Below are 17,113 nucleotides of genomic sequence, written 5' to 3'. Positions count from 1 at the left end.
CAATGCTATGCATCCTAGGACCCTTCTGATTGATAAAAGATGCCCGACTGGGTGCGCTGGGCACAACAGGACACCTGCAGATGCAGCTGAAGCCATGGAATCTGGTGGAAATATCGCTATGTTTGTGGATACTCCGTAGACCATCCTTACGTCGAGAGATCAGATCAGCACCGTCTGGAAGCCGCACGACATTCGCCACAAGTGTGTCATGACAATTCCTAAGCAGTCTGAAACGTGCCGAGTGAAGCGCGCCCAGCGGTTGCAGGCAGACCGGATTATCCGAGGATGTCCCCGCTGCACGAGGATGTGATTGTGATTTAACTCCTGGTGAGCACAAAGCGCTGCCTGTCAGCAGAGCCACGGCCGGAAAACTCAATCACGGCACAGAGATGTACACCGCCTGCTAATACCGAACACATCCTAACTCTCCAAAACTTCCCGCTCCAGGAGAAACTGAGGACCCTCCTGTCGCTGCAAATATCATCCTCTGATCTGCGGATTAATACTGTGTATGCTGCTGTGTATGCCGCTCACATACACTGTCTTTTCCATTCACTTTTATTTAACAACCTACAGAAGTAAAACAAACTTTTGTAAACTGTAAAACAAATCAAAAAACAACCAAAAACAAAATAACCAATAACTACATACAGGCTCCTGACAGAATATGGAAGCACTCAAGACACGCCGTTCCTGAAACAAATAAACAAGACACAACACCGCAAGAATCCTCACAATGCAGAGGAGTCATTCACAACACATTTCTGAACAAAAATGCTGTCCTGTCACTTGAAGAGAACGTCGTCTCTTACAACACGCATCAACCACAGACAATAAAGCACGCTCTCTGATCAAATCTGCAGCATAGAACTGGGGTGAAAATATTGTTCAGAAAATCTTAAAATGACATTTATAGTGAGAGGGATATGGAGGCTGCCATATTTATTTCCTTTTGAGCAATACCAGTTGCCAGGCTATCCTGCTGATCCTCTGCCTCTAACACTTTTAGCCATAGACCCTGAACAAGCATGCAGTGGATCAGGTGTTCTTGTCAGATCTGACAAGATAAGCTGCATGCTTGTTTCTGGTGCGATTCAAGACACTACTTTAGCCAAACAGATCAGCTGGACTGCCAGGCAACTGGTATTGTTTAAAAAAAAAAAAAAAAGTTATGGCAGCCTTCACATACGATTCGCTTCAGGTTCCCTTAAAATTCATTTGGGGCGGAGCGGTAGATGCGCAGCTCAAAGCAATGCGCTGCATCGGGCAGTTTCATGGTGAAATCTACGGAATCTTCGTGTAGTGTGTGGAAGAAATCAATCCCTCTCTAATCAGAATCAGATTAGGTAGGAATGGATCTGTCTGCTGCAATTCGTGTGTATGGCCACCTTATGTAGAGAAAAAAAAAAGTGCCCAAAATAGATGCTTACCACAGTTGTCGTTCAAGCGCTGGGATCCCCCCACACCTTCTTGATGAGGGTTTATCAATGGAGCACAGCTGCACAGGGGGACATTTATCAAGAGTGTCTGAGACAAAATATTGGTAGGTTTTTAGAAATCCGTGCAGAACTGTCTCAGACATCCTAAGAAATCACTAAATAGTGCAGTTTCCTCCTTAAAATGTTAGTAATAGGAGGAGCTAGGAAGGTCTCTCAGACAGTGCAGTGTGTGACGTAAATTGCTGTTGCTGGGGTAACCAATACATCTGCTGTATTGCATCAATGCCCAGCACTGGAAGGATTCAGCACAGAACAGCTTCACAGGACGCCTGGCAGCAGGGAGGAGGAGCACTTCACAAATCATCCTAGCCTGCACTATCTGTAGAACTGCTATCAAGCACTTCTTAATCTGCAGCAGTTTAGGGATGGATTAGCACTTTTCTTAACTGTAGCGCAGTTCTAGAAATTCACGTCAAATTGCCGTTATTAAGTAGTATTTCAGAAGTTTCTTATCATGCAGAACAGTTCCTTTGCTGGTTAGAACCGTTTAAAGAGGAACTCCAGTGAAAACAATGTAATTAAAAAAAAGTGCTTCATTTTCACAATAATTATGTATAAATGATTTAGTTAGTGTTTGCCCATTGTAAAATCTTTGAAATCCCTGATTTACATTCGGACATTACATGGTGACATTTTTACTGCTAGCAGGTTTTTTTGGCAGTTGGAAACAGCTGTAAACTTATTTCCCACAACTCAACAAGGTTCAGACAGGAAACTGCCAGGAGTACCACGGTCCTCAGAGTTTCTTGTGGGAGGGGTTTCACCACAATATCAGTCATACAGCGCCCCCTAATGGTCTGTTTGTGAAAAGGAATAGATTTCTCATGTAAAAGGGGGTATCAGCTACTGATTGGAATAAAGTTCAATTCTTGCTCTGAGTTTTTCTTTAACTACTTTGGCCTCCTGGACGTACTAGCTACGCCCAGGAGGCCATGTGCGTGTCCGGGCGCTCCGGCGACCGATCGCGCGCACACACGCTCCCGGGCCGCGGTTCGTTAGCCTGGCAATCAGTGAAACGGGCTATGGTGCCCGATCACTGATTCCTCTCCCCTGCTGAAAAAGCGACAGCTTCTCTCGGAAGCTGCACTTTTTCTGGCTGTAACGTCCCCCATACGTCGCTCTAAGCGTATGTTACGCTTAGAGTGACGTCATATAAACAAACTCATGGCCGCCATCTTATGGCCAAAAAGTAAAACTACAACTAAAAGTGAAAAAAAATTAAACTGAAGACACATTTACATTATAAAACTATGGCTTACATCCCACCCTCCCAAAAATACCCAAATAAAATGTTTAATACAAAAAAAAAACATTACAATAAAAAAAAAAAAAAAAAAAACATGTAAATATTTACCTAAGGGTCTAAACTTTTTAAATATCAATGTAAAGATGAAATATTTCTACATTTTTTTTATTTTAAACTTGTAAATAGTGATGGATGCAAAACGGAAAAAAATGCACCTTTATTTCCAAATAAAATATTGTCGCCATACATTGTGATTGTGATTGTCATAATTTTAACGGTGTAAGGCCCGGTTCACATTAGCGTTCGCTATCCGGATTTTCCGGATCTGATCCGGACCGCATACTGTACAAACGGAACGTACGTTCCGCATAGCAATGTAAAGGCTATGCGGACGTTCACACGTGTCCGTTCCGTACAGTACGGAGCCGGATCGGATCCGGACTCTTTTCCAACATGCGCTATTTTTTGGGTCCGGATCTCCGGCCCACGCACCCGGACCCGGACCTGAGCCTGACAGCACCATCAGGAACACAGAAACCAATGGGGAACGGAAGGCACAGAACACACTGCCTACAAAAACCTGACGTTCTACCCCACTTCCTATGCGTATCCAAGCGGCCATTTCGGATGGGGACACATAGGCCAAGCATGTCTGGAGTGGAGCAGCAGTGACAGACGTGCTGGAGCTGTTTGGCAGAATGTCGGAGGTGGAGGTGAGGCCTACAGCGGAGGAACCTGATTCTACAGGTGCACCTTCTGCTGACCAACTTTGATTTCGCTATTTTTTGCCCACGGATCCGGATGGCAGCCTGATACAAATGGACCGGATCCGGATCGGAACCATACGGTTTTGATCAGGATCAGGTCAGGATCCGATCAGGATCCGATCCGTTTACTTGCCAAAACGCAAGTGTGAACGGGGCCTAATAACCGGGACATATGGGCAAATACAATACATGAGTTTTAATTATGGAGGCATGTATTATTTTAAAACTATAATGGCTGAAAACTGAGAAATAATGAATTTTTTCAGTTTTTTTCTTATTCTTCCTGTTAAAATGCATTTACAGTAAAGTGGCTCTTAGCAAAATGTACCCCCCAAAGAAAGCCTAATTGGTGGTGTAAAAAACAAGATATAGATCAGTTCATTGTGATAAGTAGTGATAAAGTTATAGGCTAATGAATGGGAGGTGAAAATTGCTCGGATGCATAAAGTGAAAACGACTGAAGGCTGAAGTGGTTAACCACTTAAGGACCGCCCCCAGCCGATGGGCGGCGGCAAAGTCCGGGCCCAAACGACCGCAATACGCCCATCGGCGGGGGCGGCTGCGGGAATGGCTATGCGGCGATCGCATCATTCGTGACGCGATCAGCCGCCGGGGACTGGCTCCGCCCACCGTTCGCTGTAGCCCGCCGGCCGTTCGGAAGCGCCGGCGGATTACTAGCACCCGGATCGCCGCTGAAACAATGTATAATAGGCTTTGTAATGTATACAAAGCCTATTATACTGGCTGCCTCCTGCCCTGGTGGTCCCAGTGTCCGAGGGACCACCAGGGCAGGCTGCAGCCACCCTAGTCTGCACCCAAGCACACTGATTTCCCCCCCCCCCTGCCCCCTGATCGCCCACAGCACCCCTCAGACCCCCCCCCCTGCCCACCGTTTGCACCCAGTCACCCATCAATCACTCCCTGTCACTATATGTCAACGCTATTTTTCTTTTTAGTCCCTAATCTGCCCCCTACTCCCTCCTGATCACCCCCCCCCACCCCTCAGATTGTCCCCAGACCCCCCCCCCAGACCCCCCCTTCCCCCCCATGTACTGTATGCATCTATCCCCCCTGATCACCTGTCAATCACCCCCTGTCACTGCCACCCATCAATCACCCCCTGTCACTGCCACCTATCAATCAGCCCCTAACCTGCCCCTTGCGGGCAATCTGATCACCCACCCACACCAATAGATCGCCCGCAGATCCGACATCAGATCACCTCCCAAGTGCAGTGTTTACATCTCTTCTCTCCTCTAAACACCCACTAATTACCCATCAATCACCCCTATCACCACCTGTCACTGTTACCCATCAGATTAGACCCTAATCTGCCCCTTGCGGGCACCCAATCACCCGCCCACACGCTCAGATTGCCCTCAGACCCCCCCTTATCAATTCGCCAGTGCAATATTTACATCTGTTATTCCCTGTAATAACCCACTGATCACCTGTCAATCACCCATCAATCACCCCCTGTCATTGCCACCCATCAATCACCCCCTGTCACTGCCACCCATCAATCAGCCCCTAACCTGCCCCTTGCGGGCAATCTGATCATCCACCCACACCAATAGATCGCCCGCAGGTCCGACATCAGATCACCTCCCAAGTGCAGTGTTTACATCTCTTCTCTCCTCTAAACACCCACTAATTACCCATCAATCACCCCCTATCACCACCTGTCACTGTTACCCATCAGATTAGACCCTAATCTGCCCCTAGGGCACCCAATCACCCACCCACACCTCAGAACGCCCTCAGACCCCAGCCCTGATCACCTCGCCAGTGCATTGCTTGCATCTATTTCCCCCCTCTAATCACACCTTGAGACACCCATCAATCACCTCCTGTCACCCCCTAGCACACCTACCCATCAGATTAGGCCCTAATTTGCCCCATGTGGGCTCCTGATCACTCGGCCAAACCCTCAGATCCCCCTCAGACCCCCTTCCGATCACCTCCCCAGTGCATTGATTGCATCTATTTTCCCCTCTAACCGCCCCCTGAGACACCCATCAATCACCTCCTGTCACCCCCCTAGCACTCCTATCCATCAGATCAGGCCCAATACATCCTGTCATCTAAGAGGCCACCCTGCTTATGACCGGTTCCACAAAATTTGCCCCCTCAGACCACCTGTCATCAAAATTTGCAGATGCTTATACCCCTGAACAGTCATTTTGAGAAATGTGGTTTCCAGACTACTCACACAGTTTTGGGCCCGTAAAATGCCAGGGCAGTATAGGAACCCCACAAGTGACCCCATTTTAGAAAGAAGACACCCCAAGGTATTCTGTTAGGTGTATGATGAGTTCATAGAAGATTTTATTGTTTGTCAAAAGTTAGCGGAAATTGGATTTTTATTGTTTTTTTTTCACAAAGTGTCATTTTTCACTAACTTGTGACAAAATAAAATCTTCTATGAACTCACCATACCCCTAACGGAATACCTTGGGGTGTCTTCTTTCTAAAATGGGGTCACTTGTGGGGTTCCTATACTGCCCTGGCATTTTAGGGGCCCTAAACCGTGAGGAGTAGTCTAGAAAACAAATGCCTCAAAATGACCTGTGAATAGGACGTTGGGCCCCTTAGCGCACCTAGGCTGCAAAAAAGTGTCACACATGTGGTATCGCCATTCTCAGGAGAAGTAGTATAATGTGTTTTGTGGTGTATTTTTACACATACCCATGCTGGGTGGGAGAAATCTCTCTGTAAATGGACAATTGTGTGTAAAAAAAAAAAAATCAAAAATGTGTCATTTACAGAGATATTTCTCCCACCCAGCATGGTTATATGTAAAAATACACCACAAAACACATTATAATACTTCTTCTGAGTACGGCGATACCACATGTGTGGCACTTTTTTGCACCTTAAGTGCGCTAAGGGGCCCAAAGTCCAATGAGTACCTTTAGGATTTCACAGGTCATTTTGCGACATTTGGTTTCAAGACTACTCCTCACGGTTTAGGGCCCCTAAAATGCCAGGGCAGTATAGGAACCCCACAAATGACCCCATTTTAGAAAGAAGACACCCCAAGGTATTCCGTTAGGAGTACAGTGAGTTCATAGAAGATTTTATTTTTTGTCACAAGTTAGCGGAAAATGACACTTTGTGAAAAAAACAATTAAAATCAATTTCCACTAACTTGTGACAAAAAAAAAAAAAATCTTCTATGAACTCACCATACTCCTAACGGAATACCTTGGGGTGTCTTCCTAAAATGGGGTAATTTGTGGGGTTCCTATACTGTCCTGGCATTTTAGGGGCCCTAAACCGTGAGGAGTAGTCTTGAAACCAAATTTCTCAAAATGACCTGTGAAATCCTAAAGGTACTCATTGGACTTTGGGCCCCTTAGCGCAGTTAGGGTGCAAAAAAGTGCCACACATGTGGTATCGCCGTACTCAGGAGAAGTAGTATAATGTGTTTTAGGGTGTATTTTTCCACATACCCATGCTGAGTGGGAGAAATATCTCTATAGACAATTGTGTGTAAAAAAAATTAAAAAAAAATTGTCATTTACAGAGATATTTCTCCCACCCAGCATGGGTATGTGTAAAAATACACCCCAAAACACATTATACTACTTCTCCTGAGTACGGCAATACCACATGTGTGGCACTTTTTTGCAGCCTAACTGCGCTAAGGGGCCCAAAGTCCAATGAGCATCTTTAGGCTTTACAGGGGTGCTTACAATTAGGCACTCCCCAAAATGCCAGGACAGTGAACACACCCCACAAATTACCCCATTTTGGAAAGTAGACACTTCAAGGTATTCAGAGAGGAGCATAGTGAGTCCGTGGCAGATTTCATTTTTTTTTGTCGCAAGTTAGAAGAAATGGAAACTTTTTCTTTTTTTTTTTTTTTGTCACAAAGTGTCATTTTCCGCTAACTTGTGACAAAAAATAAAATCTTCTATGAACTCACCATGCCTCTTTGTGAATACTTTGGGATGTCTTCTTTCCAAAATGGGGTCATTTGGGGGGTATTTGTACTATCCTGGAATTTTAGCCCCTCATGAAACCTGACAGGTGCTCAGAAAAGTCAGAGATGCTTGAAAATGGGAAAATTCACTTTTGGCACCATAGTTTGTAAACGCTATAACTTTTACCAAATCCAATAAATATACACTGAATGGGGTTTTTTTTAATCAGACATGTAGCAGAATAACTTTCGTGCTCAAATGTATAGGAAATTTTACTTTATTTGAAAAATGTCAGCACAGAAAGTTAAAAAAGTCATTTTTTTGACAAAATTCATGTCTTTTTTGATGAATATAATAAAAAGTAAAACTCGCAGCAGCAATCAAATAGCACCAAAAGAAAGCTGTATTAGTGACAAGAAAAGGAGGTAAAATTCATTTAGGTGGTAGGTTGTTTGACCGAGCAATAAACCGTGAAAGCTGCAGTGGTCTGAATGGAGAAAAAGGCTCTGGTCCTTAAGGGGTAGAAAGACTGTGGTCCTCAAGTGGTTAAGAAGAAAAAAAAACTGTCGGTAATGCTTTGATAAATCAGGCCCACTGAGTGCAAACTTGGCTTTTTTACCAATGCACGAGCGGCTCCATCCTACATCTGCGCAGTGCCGTCACGCTCATTCATATGCGGGATCGCGGCTGCAAACTTTCAGAGGGGCCCAGGCAGCGGTGGTGGTCTGGAGGAGAAGGTGGGAAGCCTCTATAGCAGCGATCTGCAAACTTGGCTCTCCAGCTGTTAAGGAACTACAAGTCCCACAATGCATTTGCCTTTATGAATCATGACTGTGGCTGTCAGATTCCTACAATGCATTGTGGGACTTGTAGTTCCTTAACAGCTGCAGAGGTAAGTGCGTACGCATGTGTACGCCGCCGGCAAACTGGGCTCAGGGTGGGCTGAATGACGGCTTATCCTGTTGCCACTTAAAAGACAACTGAAGCGAGAGTAAAAGGGAGGCTGCCATATTTATTACCTTTTAAACAATACCAGTTGCCTGGCAGCCCTGCAGATCTTCTGCCTATAATACTTTTAGCCATAGACCCTGAACAAGCATGCAGCAGATCAGATGTTTGACATTATTGTCAGATTTCCTGACCTGATTAGCTACATGCCTGTTTCTGGTGTGCTTCAGACACTACTGCAGACAAATAGATTAGCAGCAGCAGTCAGGAGCAGAGGATTAGGTCTGTATCCCTACGATAATGCTATATATTCATTCATCTTTTTGTTATTACATCATTCTATTCTATAGTGGAAGAAAGGTAACACAATTTGACTGCATTTAAAGCAATAGCCTGGTACACACATCCAATTTTGGTTGGCCAATTATTGGCTAAATTTTACTACTTCTAAAGCTAAGCACACACTTGAGATAAAAGTCTTTGGAAAATCAAAGATCACAGCCCAATTTTACCACCTTCCATGTAGTATGAGAGCCATTCCTACACAATCTGTTCATAGCACTCAAAATTAAAATTGCTTGTGTGTATGCGCCATAACTCTGCTCTCCACAATCTCTCTCCCCTGTACATCTCCTCACTAGTTTCCAGATACCAACCCAATCGCAATCTCAGATCTGCACATGGCCTTCTCCTGTGCTTTGCCAGAAACACCTCCCCACATTCACCAACAAGATTTCTCACATGCCTCACCCTTCCACTGGAATCCCCTTCCAAAACTTTTTCCAACAAGCATTCGCTATATAACTTAAAGGGACACTTAACCCCCCTGGCGGTATGAAAAATTCCGCCAGGGGGCAGCGCAGCAGTTTTTATTTTTTTATTTTTTTAATCATGTAGCGAGCCCAGGGCTCGCAACATGATAGCCGCTGCTCAGCGGCATCCCCCCGCTTCGATCGCCTTCGGCGATCTCCGATCAGGAAATCCCGTTCAAAGAACGGGATTTCCTAGAGGGCTTCCCCCGTCGCCATGGCGACGGGGCGGGATGACGTCAGCGACGTCGGGACGTCATTGGGAGTCCCGAACCACCCCTCGGCGCTGCCTGGCACTAATTGGCCAGGCAGCGCACGGGGTCTGGGGGGGGGGGGGGGGGGCACGCCGCATCAGATAGCGGCGATCGGGCGGGGGCCGGCGGCGATCAGAGTGCTGGCGCAGCTAGCAAAGTGCTAGCTGCGTCCAGCAAAAAAAAAAAAAAAAAAAAATTATGAAAATCGGCCCAGCAGGGCCTGAGCGGCACCCTCCGGCGGCTTACCCCGTGTCCACCACGGGGTTACCGCTATGGAGGTTAAGTCAAACAAAAAAAATGAGTTTTACTCACCTGGGGCTTCCAATAGCCCGCTGCAGCTGTCCGGTGCCCTCGCTGTCTCCCTCCTAACCTCCTGGCCCAGCCGGCAGCCACTTCCTGTTTCGGTGACAGGAGCTGACAGGCTGGGGACGCGAGTGATTCTTCGCGTTCCTGGCCACAATAGCGCCATCTATGCTACTATAGCATACATCATATACCATATAGCAGCATAGAGGGTGCTAATGTGTCTGGGAACGCGAAGAATCAGTCGCGTCCCCAGCCTGTCAGCTCCTGTCACCGAAACAGGAAGTGGCTGCCGGCGGGGCCAGGAGGATCGAAGGGAGACGCGAGGGCACCGGACAGCTGCAGGGGGCTATTGGAAGCCCTAGGTGAGTATAACTCATTTGTTTGACTTAAGTGTCCCTTTAAGCGATCTCCCTTTAACCTCTGGCCATGTTGTACTCCTTACTAAAAAACCTAAAAACACACTGCCTCTAGGTATATATTGCATACTACCCAACCTCTTGTCCCCCAAATCCCTTTACACTGTAAGCTTGCAAGGGCAGAGCTCTCTCACCCTTTTGTGTCTTGGAATTATCTATACATTTTATCCATCGTGTTACATTTGTCACTGTAATTACTATATGTACCAACATTGTACCAATGTCTATATATCCAAATCCCTTTATCATCATCATCGATTTACAAAGCGCCAACATATTCCGTGATAATAAACTCAGAGATCGCGCCAAGTAGTTTACTATATCAGACGTTTACTATATCAGGATTTGTCATACGTTGTTTATTCATACAGATGCATGGTCGGGACTCGGGGACTGGACTTTCTCTAGACAGAGGTTTATTATATCAGGAAATTACTATAAAGAGATTCTATTGAATTTGCTGCATACCGGTCTCTGTATTTTTATGAACCACATGTTTGTTTCTTACTCTGTACAGCTCCACAGAATATGTTTGCGCTTTATAAAACACGGTGCTGTAGTGGTTAGCACTCTTGTTTTGCAGCGCTGGGTCCCCAGCTCAAAATTCCAGCCAGGGGATTGTCTGCACGCAGTTTGTATGTTCTACCTGTGTCTGTGTGGGTTTCCTCCGGGCACTACGGTTTCCTACGACATCCCAAAAAGCATGCAGATACGCAAGTTCATTGGCTTTCCCCTAAATTGGCCCTAGACTACAATACATACACTACATGATACATACATAGATATATGACTATGGTAGGGATTAGATTGTGAGCTTCTAGACCCAAATTATACAACACCCAGATCGCTGCACCTAAAGGAAATACGGTTCCAAATACATCAGACTGAGAAGTACATGATCTATAACACTATTGCTTTCACTACAGCTCAAAGTCAGGAAAAAATGTTAATCAAACCAGCCCTAGAAGCGATTCTGAAACGGAGCTGCCAGCACACAAAGCCGTACTTAGAGGAAGCCTTAATTACTACAAACAACCAGATGCCAACAGACCGTCAGCAGGGGGGGGGGGGCACTTACCTCGAACGCATAAGAGAGACATGGCCTCTGTCCGTGGGGGTTACTCCACAGGTGGGCATGAGGCGAGCATGGCAGCTGTGCAAAAAAAAAAAAAAAAAAAAGATTAATTAGGATTAATAGTCTGGAATTACCAGCGCCACCTGGGCACGAGAGAGCAGCAGGATTACAGAAACGGTAGCAGGAAGGTGATGGAGAGGCAGCAGAAGGGCAGAAGAAAGGAGAGGGGAGGCAGCTCTCTGGGAGGCAAACAGGGCACACCGCTGTACCAGCAGAGACTGACAGAGGAGCGACAGCTGCAGGGGAGAGACCAGGACACACAGGTGTACCGGCACAGACAGAGAGGGGCGACAGCTGCAGGGGAAAGACCAGGACACACCGGTTTATCAGGACAGAGAGGGGCGACAGCTGCAGGGGAGAGACCAGGACACACAGGTGTACCGGCACAGAGAGAGAGGGGCAACAGCTGCAGGGGAGAGACCAGGACACACAGGTGTACCGGGCGGCACAGACTGACAGAGGAGCAACAGCTACAGGGGAGAGACCAGGACACACAGGTGTACCGGCACAGACTGACAGAGGAGCGACAGCTACGGGGAGAGACCAGGACACACCGGTGTACCGGCACAGACAGAGAGGGGCAAAAGCTGCAGGGGAGAGAACAGGACACACAGGTGTACCGGCACAGACTGACAGAAGAGCGACAGCTACAGGGGAGAGACCAGGACACACAGGTGTACTAGCACAGACTGACAGAAGAGCGACAGCTACAGGGGAGAGACCAGGACACACAGGTGTACCGGCACAGACTGACAGAGGAGCGACAGCTGCAGGGGAGAGACCAGGACACACCAGTGTACCGGCACAGACAGAGAGGAGAAAGAGCTGCAGGGGAGAGACCAGCACACACCGGTGTAACAGCACAGACAGAGAGGGGCAACAGCTGCAGGGGAGAGACCAGGACACACCGGTGTACCAGCACAGACAGAGAGGGGTGACAGCTGCGGGGGAGAGGCCAGGACACACCACCATACCCAGGCAGAAAAAGAGGGGCAACAGCTGCAGGGGAGAGACCAGGACACACCGGTGTACCAGCACAGACAAAGAGGGGCAACAGCTGCAGGGGAGAGACCAGGACACCAGCACAGACAGAGAGGGGCAACAGCTGCAGGGGAGAGATCAGGACATACCACCATACAAGGGCAGAAAGAGGGGCAAGAGCTGCAGGGGGGAGACCAGGACACACCGGTGTACCAGCACAGAGAGAGGCAACAGCTGCAGGGGAGAGACCAGGACATACCGCTGTACCGGCACAGAGAGAGGGGCGACAGCTGCAGGGGAGAGACAAGGAGACACCGGCACAGACTAAAGGGGGTAACAGCTGCAGGGGAACAACCAGCATGAACTCATTCCCATCACAAGAGAATGGGAGTTGCAGGCAGCAGAGAAGTTGTGGGTTGGGGAGACTCAGGAAAAAAAAATAAAATAAAGCAATAATAAAAATGACAACACTCTATACTGAAGAGAACAGACAGGTGCAGCTGATTATAATGTGAAAGACAAAAAGGGACGGGAATATTTCCTAATATAGAGGATCCCAATGATTGGGGGGGGGGGGGGGGGGAGTGATAAATGGCAGCGATGAGAGAGGGGTTAACGATAAAGCACAGCAGATCGCAGAGTTACTGCCGGTGAACGATCAGCCGCAGAGATGCAGGATCCGGAGGGGGAGGCAGACACTGGGATCTCAAGGGGAAATCTGAAATGTAATATACGGCGGGGTGAACGGTCGATAGCAATCAGAGGGGGCAGGAAGCCGCAGATGTGGAAGTAAATGAAGATGTATAGCCAGATACCTGGCGACAGAATGAGGATACAGGACTCAGGAGAGACGCAGGGAAGCTGGGAGTCGAGACACAGGCAGGGGAGTGTGCTGCCACTGACAATACAGAACAAATAGTGCGGACACATGGGATTGATAGGATTACCGAGATGACAAATGACGTTCAGGAATTTAAAAGGGAACCCGAGGTGAGAGTGATATGGAGGCTGCCATATTTATTTCCTTGCAAACAATGCCAGTTGCCCAGCAACCCTGTTGATCTACTGCATGCTTGTTCAGGGTCTGTGGCTTATTTATTAGAAACACAGAATCAGAAGGAGAGCCAGGCAACTGGTATTGTTTAAAAGGAAACAAAAATATGGCATCCTCCATATAACTAACTTCAGGTTCCCTTTAAAGGACTCTAGATAGTAAAGTGAGAGGGGGGAGGGTGAGAGATGGACGGGGCAGACAGTGAAGGAGGGAGGAGATGCTGGATCATCAGCAGTGCAGGATCTGGAGGGGGTGCTGAACTATTAGCAGTGCAGGACCCGGAGAGAGTGCAGAAGTGAGGGACACCAATTTGGACTTTGGAACAATGTTTTGGTCCACAGCAAGTGGAATTCACCTGAACAGAACAATGCACAGAACTAACCAGATGCAAATAATTAGGAGTGAGGGGGAAGTGGAAGTAACGCGGGATACAGAGGAGTGAGGGGGAAGTGGAAGTAACGCGGGATACAGAGGAGTGAGGGGGAAGTGGAAGTAACGCGGGATACAGAGGAGTGAGGGGGAAGTGGAAGTAACGCGGGATACAGAGGAGTGAGGGGGAAGTGGAAGTAACGCGGGATACAGAGGAGTGAGGGGGAAGTGGAAGTAACGCGGGATACAGAGGAGTGAGGGGGAAGTGGAAGTAACGCGGGATACAGAGGAGTGTGGGGGAAGTGGAAGTAACGCGGGATACAGAGGAGTGTGGGGGAAGTGGAAGTAACGCGGGATACAGAGGAGTGTGGGGGAAGTGGAAGTAACGCGGGATACAGAGGAGTGAGGGGAAAGTGGAAGTAACGCGGGATACAGAGGAGTGAGGGGGAAGTGGAAGTAACGCGGGATACAGAGGAGTGAGGGGGAAGTGGAAGTAACGCGGGATACAGAGGAGTGAGGGGGAAGTGGAAGTAACGCGGGATACAGAGGAGTGTGGGGGAAGTGGAAGTAACGCGGGATACAGAGGAGTGTGGGGGAAGTGGAAGTAACGCGGGATACAGAGGAGTGTGGGGGAAGTGGAAGTAACGCGGGATACAGAGGAGTGTGGGGGAAGTGGAAGTAACGCGGGATACAGAGGAGTGTGGGGGAAGTGGAAGTAACGCGGGATACAGAAGATTGAGAGGAAGTGGAAGTAATGCGGGATACAGAAGATTGAGAGGAAGTGGAGGTAGTGCAGGATACAGAAGATTGAGAGGAAGTGGAGGTAGTGCAGGATACAGAAGATTGAGAGGAAGTGGAAGTAGTGCAGGATACAGAAGATTGAGAGGAAGTGGAAGTAGTGCAGGATACAGAAGATTGAGAGGAAGTGGAAGTAGTGCAGGATACAGAGTAGAGCAGTGAGGGGAAGTAGTGCAGGACACAGAGGAGAGCAGTGAGGGGAAGTAGTGCAGGATACAGAGGAGAGCAGTGAGGGGAAGTAGTGCAGGATACAGAGGAGAGCAATGAGGGGGAAGTCGTGCAGGATATAGAGCAGGGAGGGGAGGTCGTGCAGGATACAGAGGAGAGCAGTGAGGGGAAGTAGTGTAGGATACAGAGGAGAGCAGTGAGGGGAAGTAGTGCAGGACACAGAGGAGAGCAGTAAGGGGAAGTAGTGCAGGATACAGAGGAGAGTAGTGAGGGGGAAGTAGTGCAGGATAGAGGAGAGCAATGAGGGGGAAGTCGTGCAGGATACAGAGCAGTGAGGGGAAGTCATGCAGGATACAGAGGAGAGCAGTGAGGGGAGGTAGTGCAGGATACAGAGGAGAGCAGTGAGGGGGAAGTAGTGTAGGATACAGAGGAGAGCAGTGAGGGGGAAGTAGTGTAGGATACAGAGGAGAGCAGTGAGGGGGAAGTAGTGCAGGATACAGAGGAGAGCAGTGAGGGGGAAGTAGTGCAGGATACAGAGGAGAGCAGTGAGGGGGAAGTAGTGCAGGATACAGAGGAGAGCAGTGAGGGGGAAGTAGTGCAGGATACAGAGGAGAGCAGTGAGGGGGAAGTAGTGCAGGACACAGAGGAGAGCAGTGAGGGGAAGTAGTGCAGGACACAGAGGAGAGCAGTGAGGGGTAGTAGTGCAGGACACAGAGGAGAGCAGTGAGGGGAAGTAGTGCAGGACACAGAGGAGAGCAGTGAGGGGAAGTAGTGCAGGACACAGAGGAGAGCAGTGAGGGGAAGTAGTGCAGGACACAGAGGAGAGCAGTGAGGGGAAGTAGTGCAGGATACAGGGGAGAGCAATGAGGGGGAAGTAGTGCAGGATACAGAGGAGAGCAGTGAGGGGAAGTAGTGCAGGATACAGAGGAGAGCAGTGAGGGGAAGTAGTGCAGGATACAGAGGAGAGCAATGAGGGGGAAGTAGTGCAGGATACAGAGGAGAGCAGTGAGGGGAAAGTAGTGCAGGATACAAAGGAGAGCAGTGAGGGGAAGTATTGCAGGACACAGAGGAGTGAGGGGAAGTAGTGCAGGATACAGTGGAGAGCAGGACATGGGAGTAATGGAGTAGAGTCAGGGGAAGTGGAAGTAATGCAGGATACAGGGGGAGCAGTGAGGGGAAGTAGTGCAGAATACAGTGGAGAGCAGGACATGGGAGTAATGGAGTAGAGTCAGGGGAAGTGGAAGTAATGCAGGATACAGGGGGAGCAGTGAGGGGAAGTAGTGCAGGATACAGGGGAGAGCAGTGAGTGAAAGTAGTGCACGATACAGAGGAGAGCAGTGAAGGGAAGTATTGCAGGACACAGAGGAGTGAGGGGAAGTCGTGCAGGACACAGAGGAGAGCAGTGAGGAGAAGTAGTGCAGGACACAGAGGAGAGCAGTGAGGGGAAGTCGTGCAGGATACAGAGGAGAGCAGTGAGGGGAAGTCGTGCAGGATACAGAGGAGAGCAGTGAGGGGAAGTCGTGCAGGATACAGAGGAGAGCAGTGAGGGGAAGTCGTGCAGGATACAGAGGAGAGCAGTGAGGGGAAGTCGTGCAGGATACAGGGGAGAGCAGTGAGGGGAAGTAGTGCAGGACACAGAGGAGTGAGGGGAAGTCGTGCAGGATACAGAGGAGAGCAGGACATGGGAGTAATGGAGTAGAGTCAGGGGAAGTGGAAGTCATGCAGGATACAGAGGAGAGCAGTGAGGAGTGAAGGGAAGTACAGGACACAGAGGAGAGCAGGACATGGGAGTAATGGAGTAGAGTCAGGGGAAGTGGAAGTCATGCAGGATTTAGAGGAGAGCAGTGAAGTATCACACACAGCAGCGCTAGGCGGAGTAGCGGCGCGCCGATCACCTGCTGTCTCCCAGGAGCGGACCTCGGCGCGCAGAGCTGCCAGCAGGTGCAGGAGGAGAACATCCGACTGACAGCCTGAGAGAGAAGAGTGAGCGAGCTCCCGGCCCTGCCCACTCCTCTCCCATCCACACTAGCGCCCCCTCCCTCCTAGTATGGTTCAGCTCACCTCCAGCAGCCCCAGGGGACGGCCCGACCCATCCCATAGCGGCGAGGGGGGTGGCCAGCTCCCCGCCGGACTGGGAGGAGGACGCCGCACAGGTGAAAGGGGGATGATTGACGTGGAGTTGGGACGTCAGCCAATGGGAGAAGCCGGGCGTGGTTATGTGACAGGTGGGCGGGCCTCTCGCAGTCAGGTCGCGAGGGGGTCAGTCCTCTCAGGCAGACAGGCAGCGGTGTCAGTGCGCCGGGCAGGTGTGCTGTGAATGGACGCCTCCGCCGCTCACCTGAGGAGGGACTATTTTACTGCTCCGCCACGGCTGCCGCTTCTCTGCTCTTCTCTCAGCTACAGGTGGTCAGCCTCCGTCACTCGGGGATCAGCT

General features: G+C 49.1%; 1 protein-coding gene across 4 annotated transcripts in view; it reads right to left on the bottom strand.

Moving 5' to 3' along the window:
- The window catches only part of UNC13B (unc-13 homolog B), a 540,439-nt gene extending 523,615 nt beyond the window's left edge, over positions 1-16,824 (bottom strand). Inside the window, exons 1-2 of one of the 4 annotated variants that reach the window (XM_068252311.1) lie at positions 16,741-16,824; positions 11,253-11,327 (exon numbers count right to left, since the gene is read on the bottom strand). In XM_068252311.1, coding sequence (XP_068108412.1) covers positions 11,253-11,274 — 22 coding nt within the window. In that variant the 5' untranslated portion in view covers positions 11,275-11,327; positions 16,741-16,824. Of the gene's footprint in view, positions 1-11,252; positions 11,328-13,105; positions 13,163-16,539; positions 16,692-16,740 lie in introns of those variants that run through there. The other 3 variants (XM_068252316.1, XM_068252301.1, XM_068252323.1) reach the window with 3 other exon arrangements.
- Between the last annotated feature and the right edge of the window lie 289 nt (positions 16,825-17,113).

Source organism: Hyperolius riggenbachi, chromosome 1, assembly GCF_040937935.1.
Source record: "Hyperolius riggenbachi isolate aHypRig1 chromosome 1, aHypRig1.pri, whole genome shotgun sequence".
In the NCBI taxonomy this organism is placed as follows: domain Eukaryota; kingdom Metazoa; phylum Chordata; class Amphibia; order Anura; family Hyperoliidae; genus Hyperolius; species Hyperolius riggenbachi.
The sequence above is the reverse complement of the archived record's forward strand: the minus strand, read 5'-3'. Positions and strand labels throughout refer to the sequence as shown.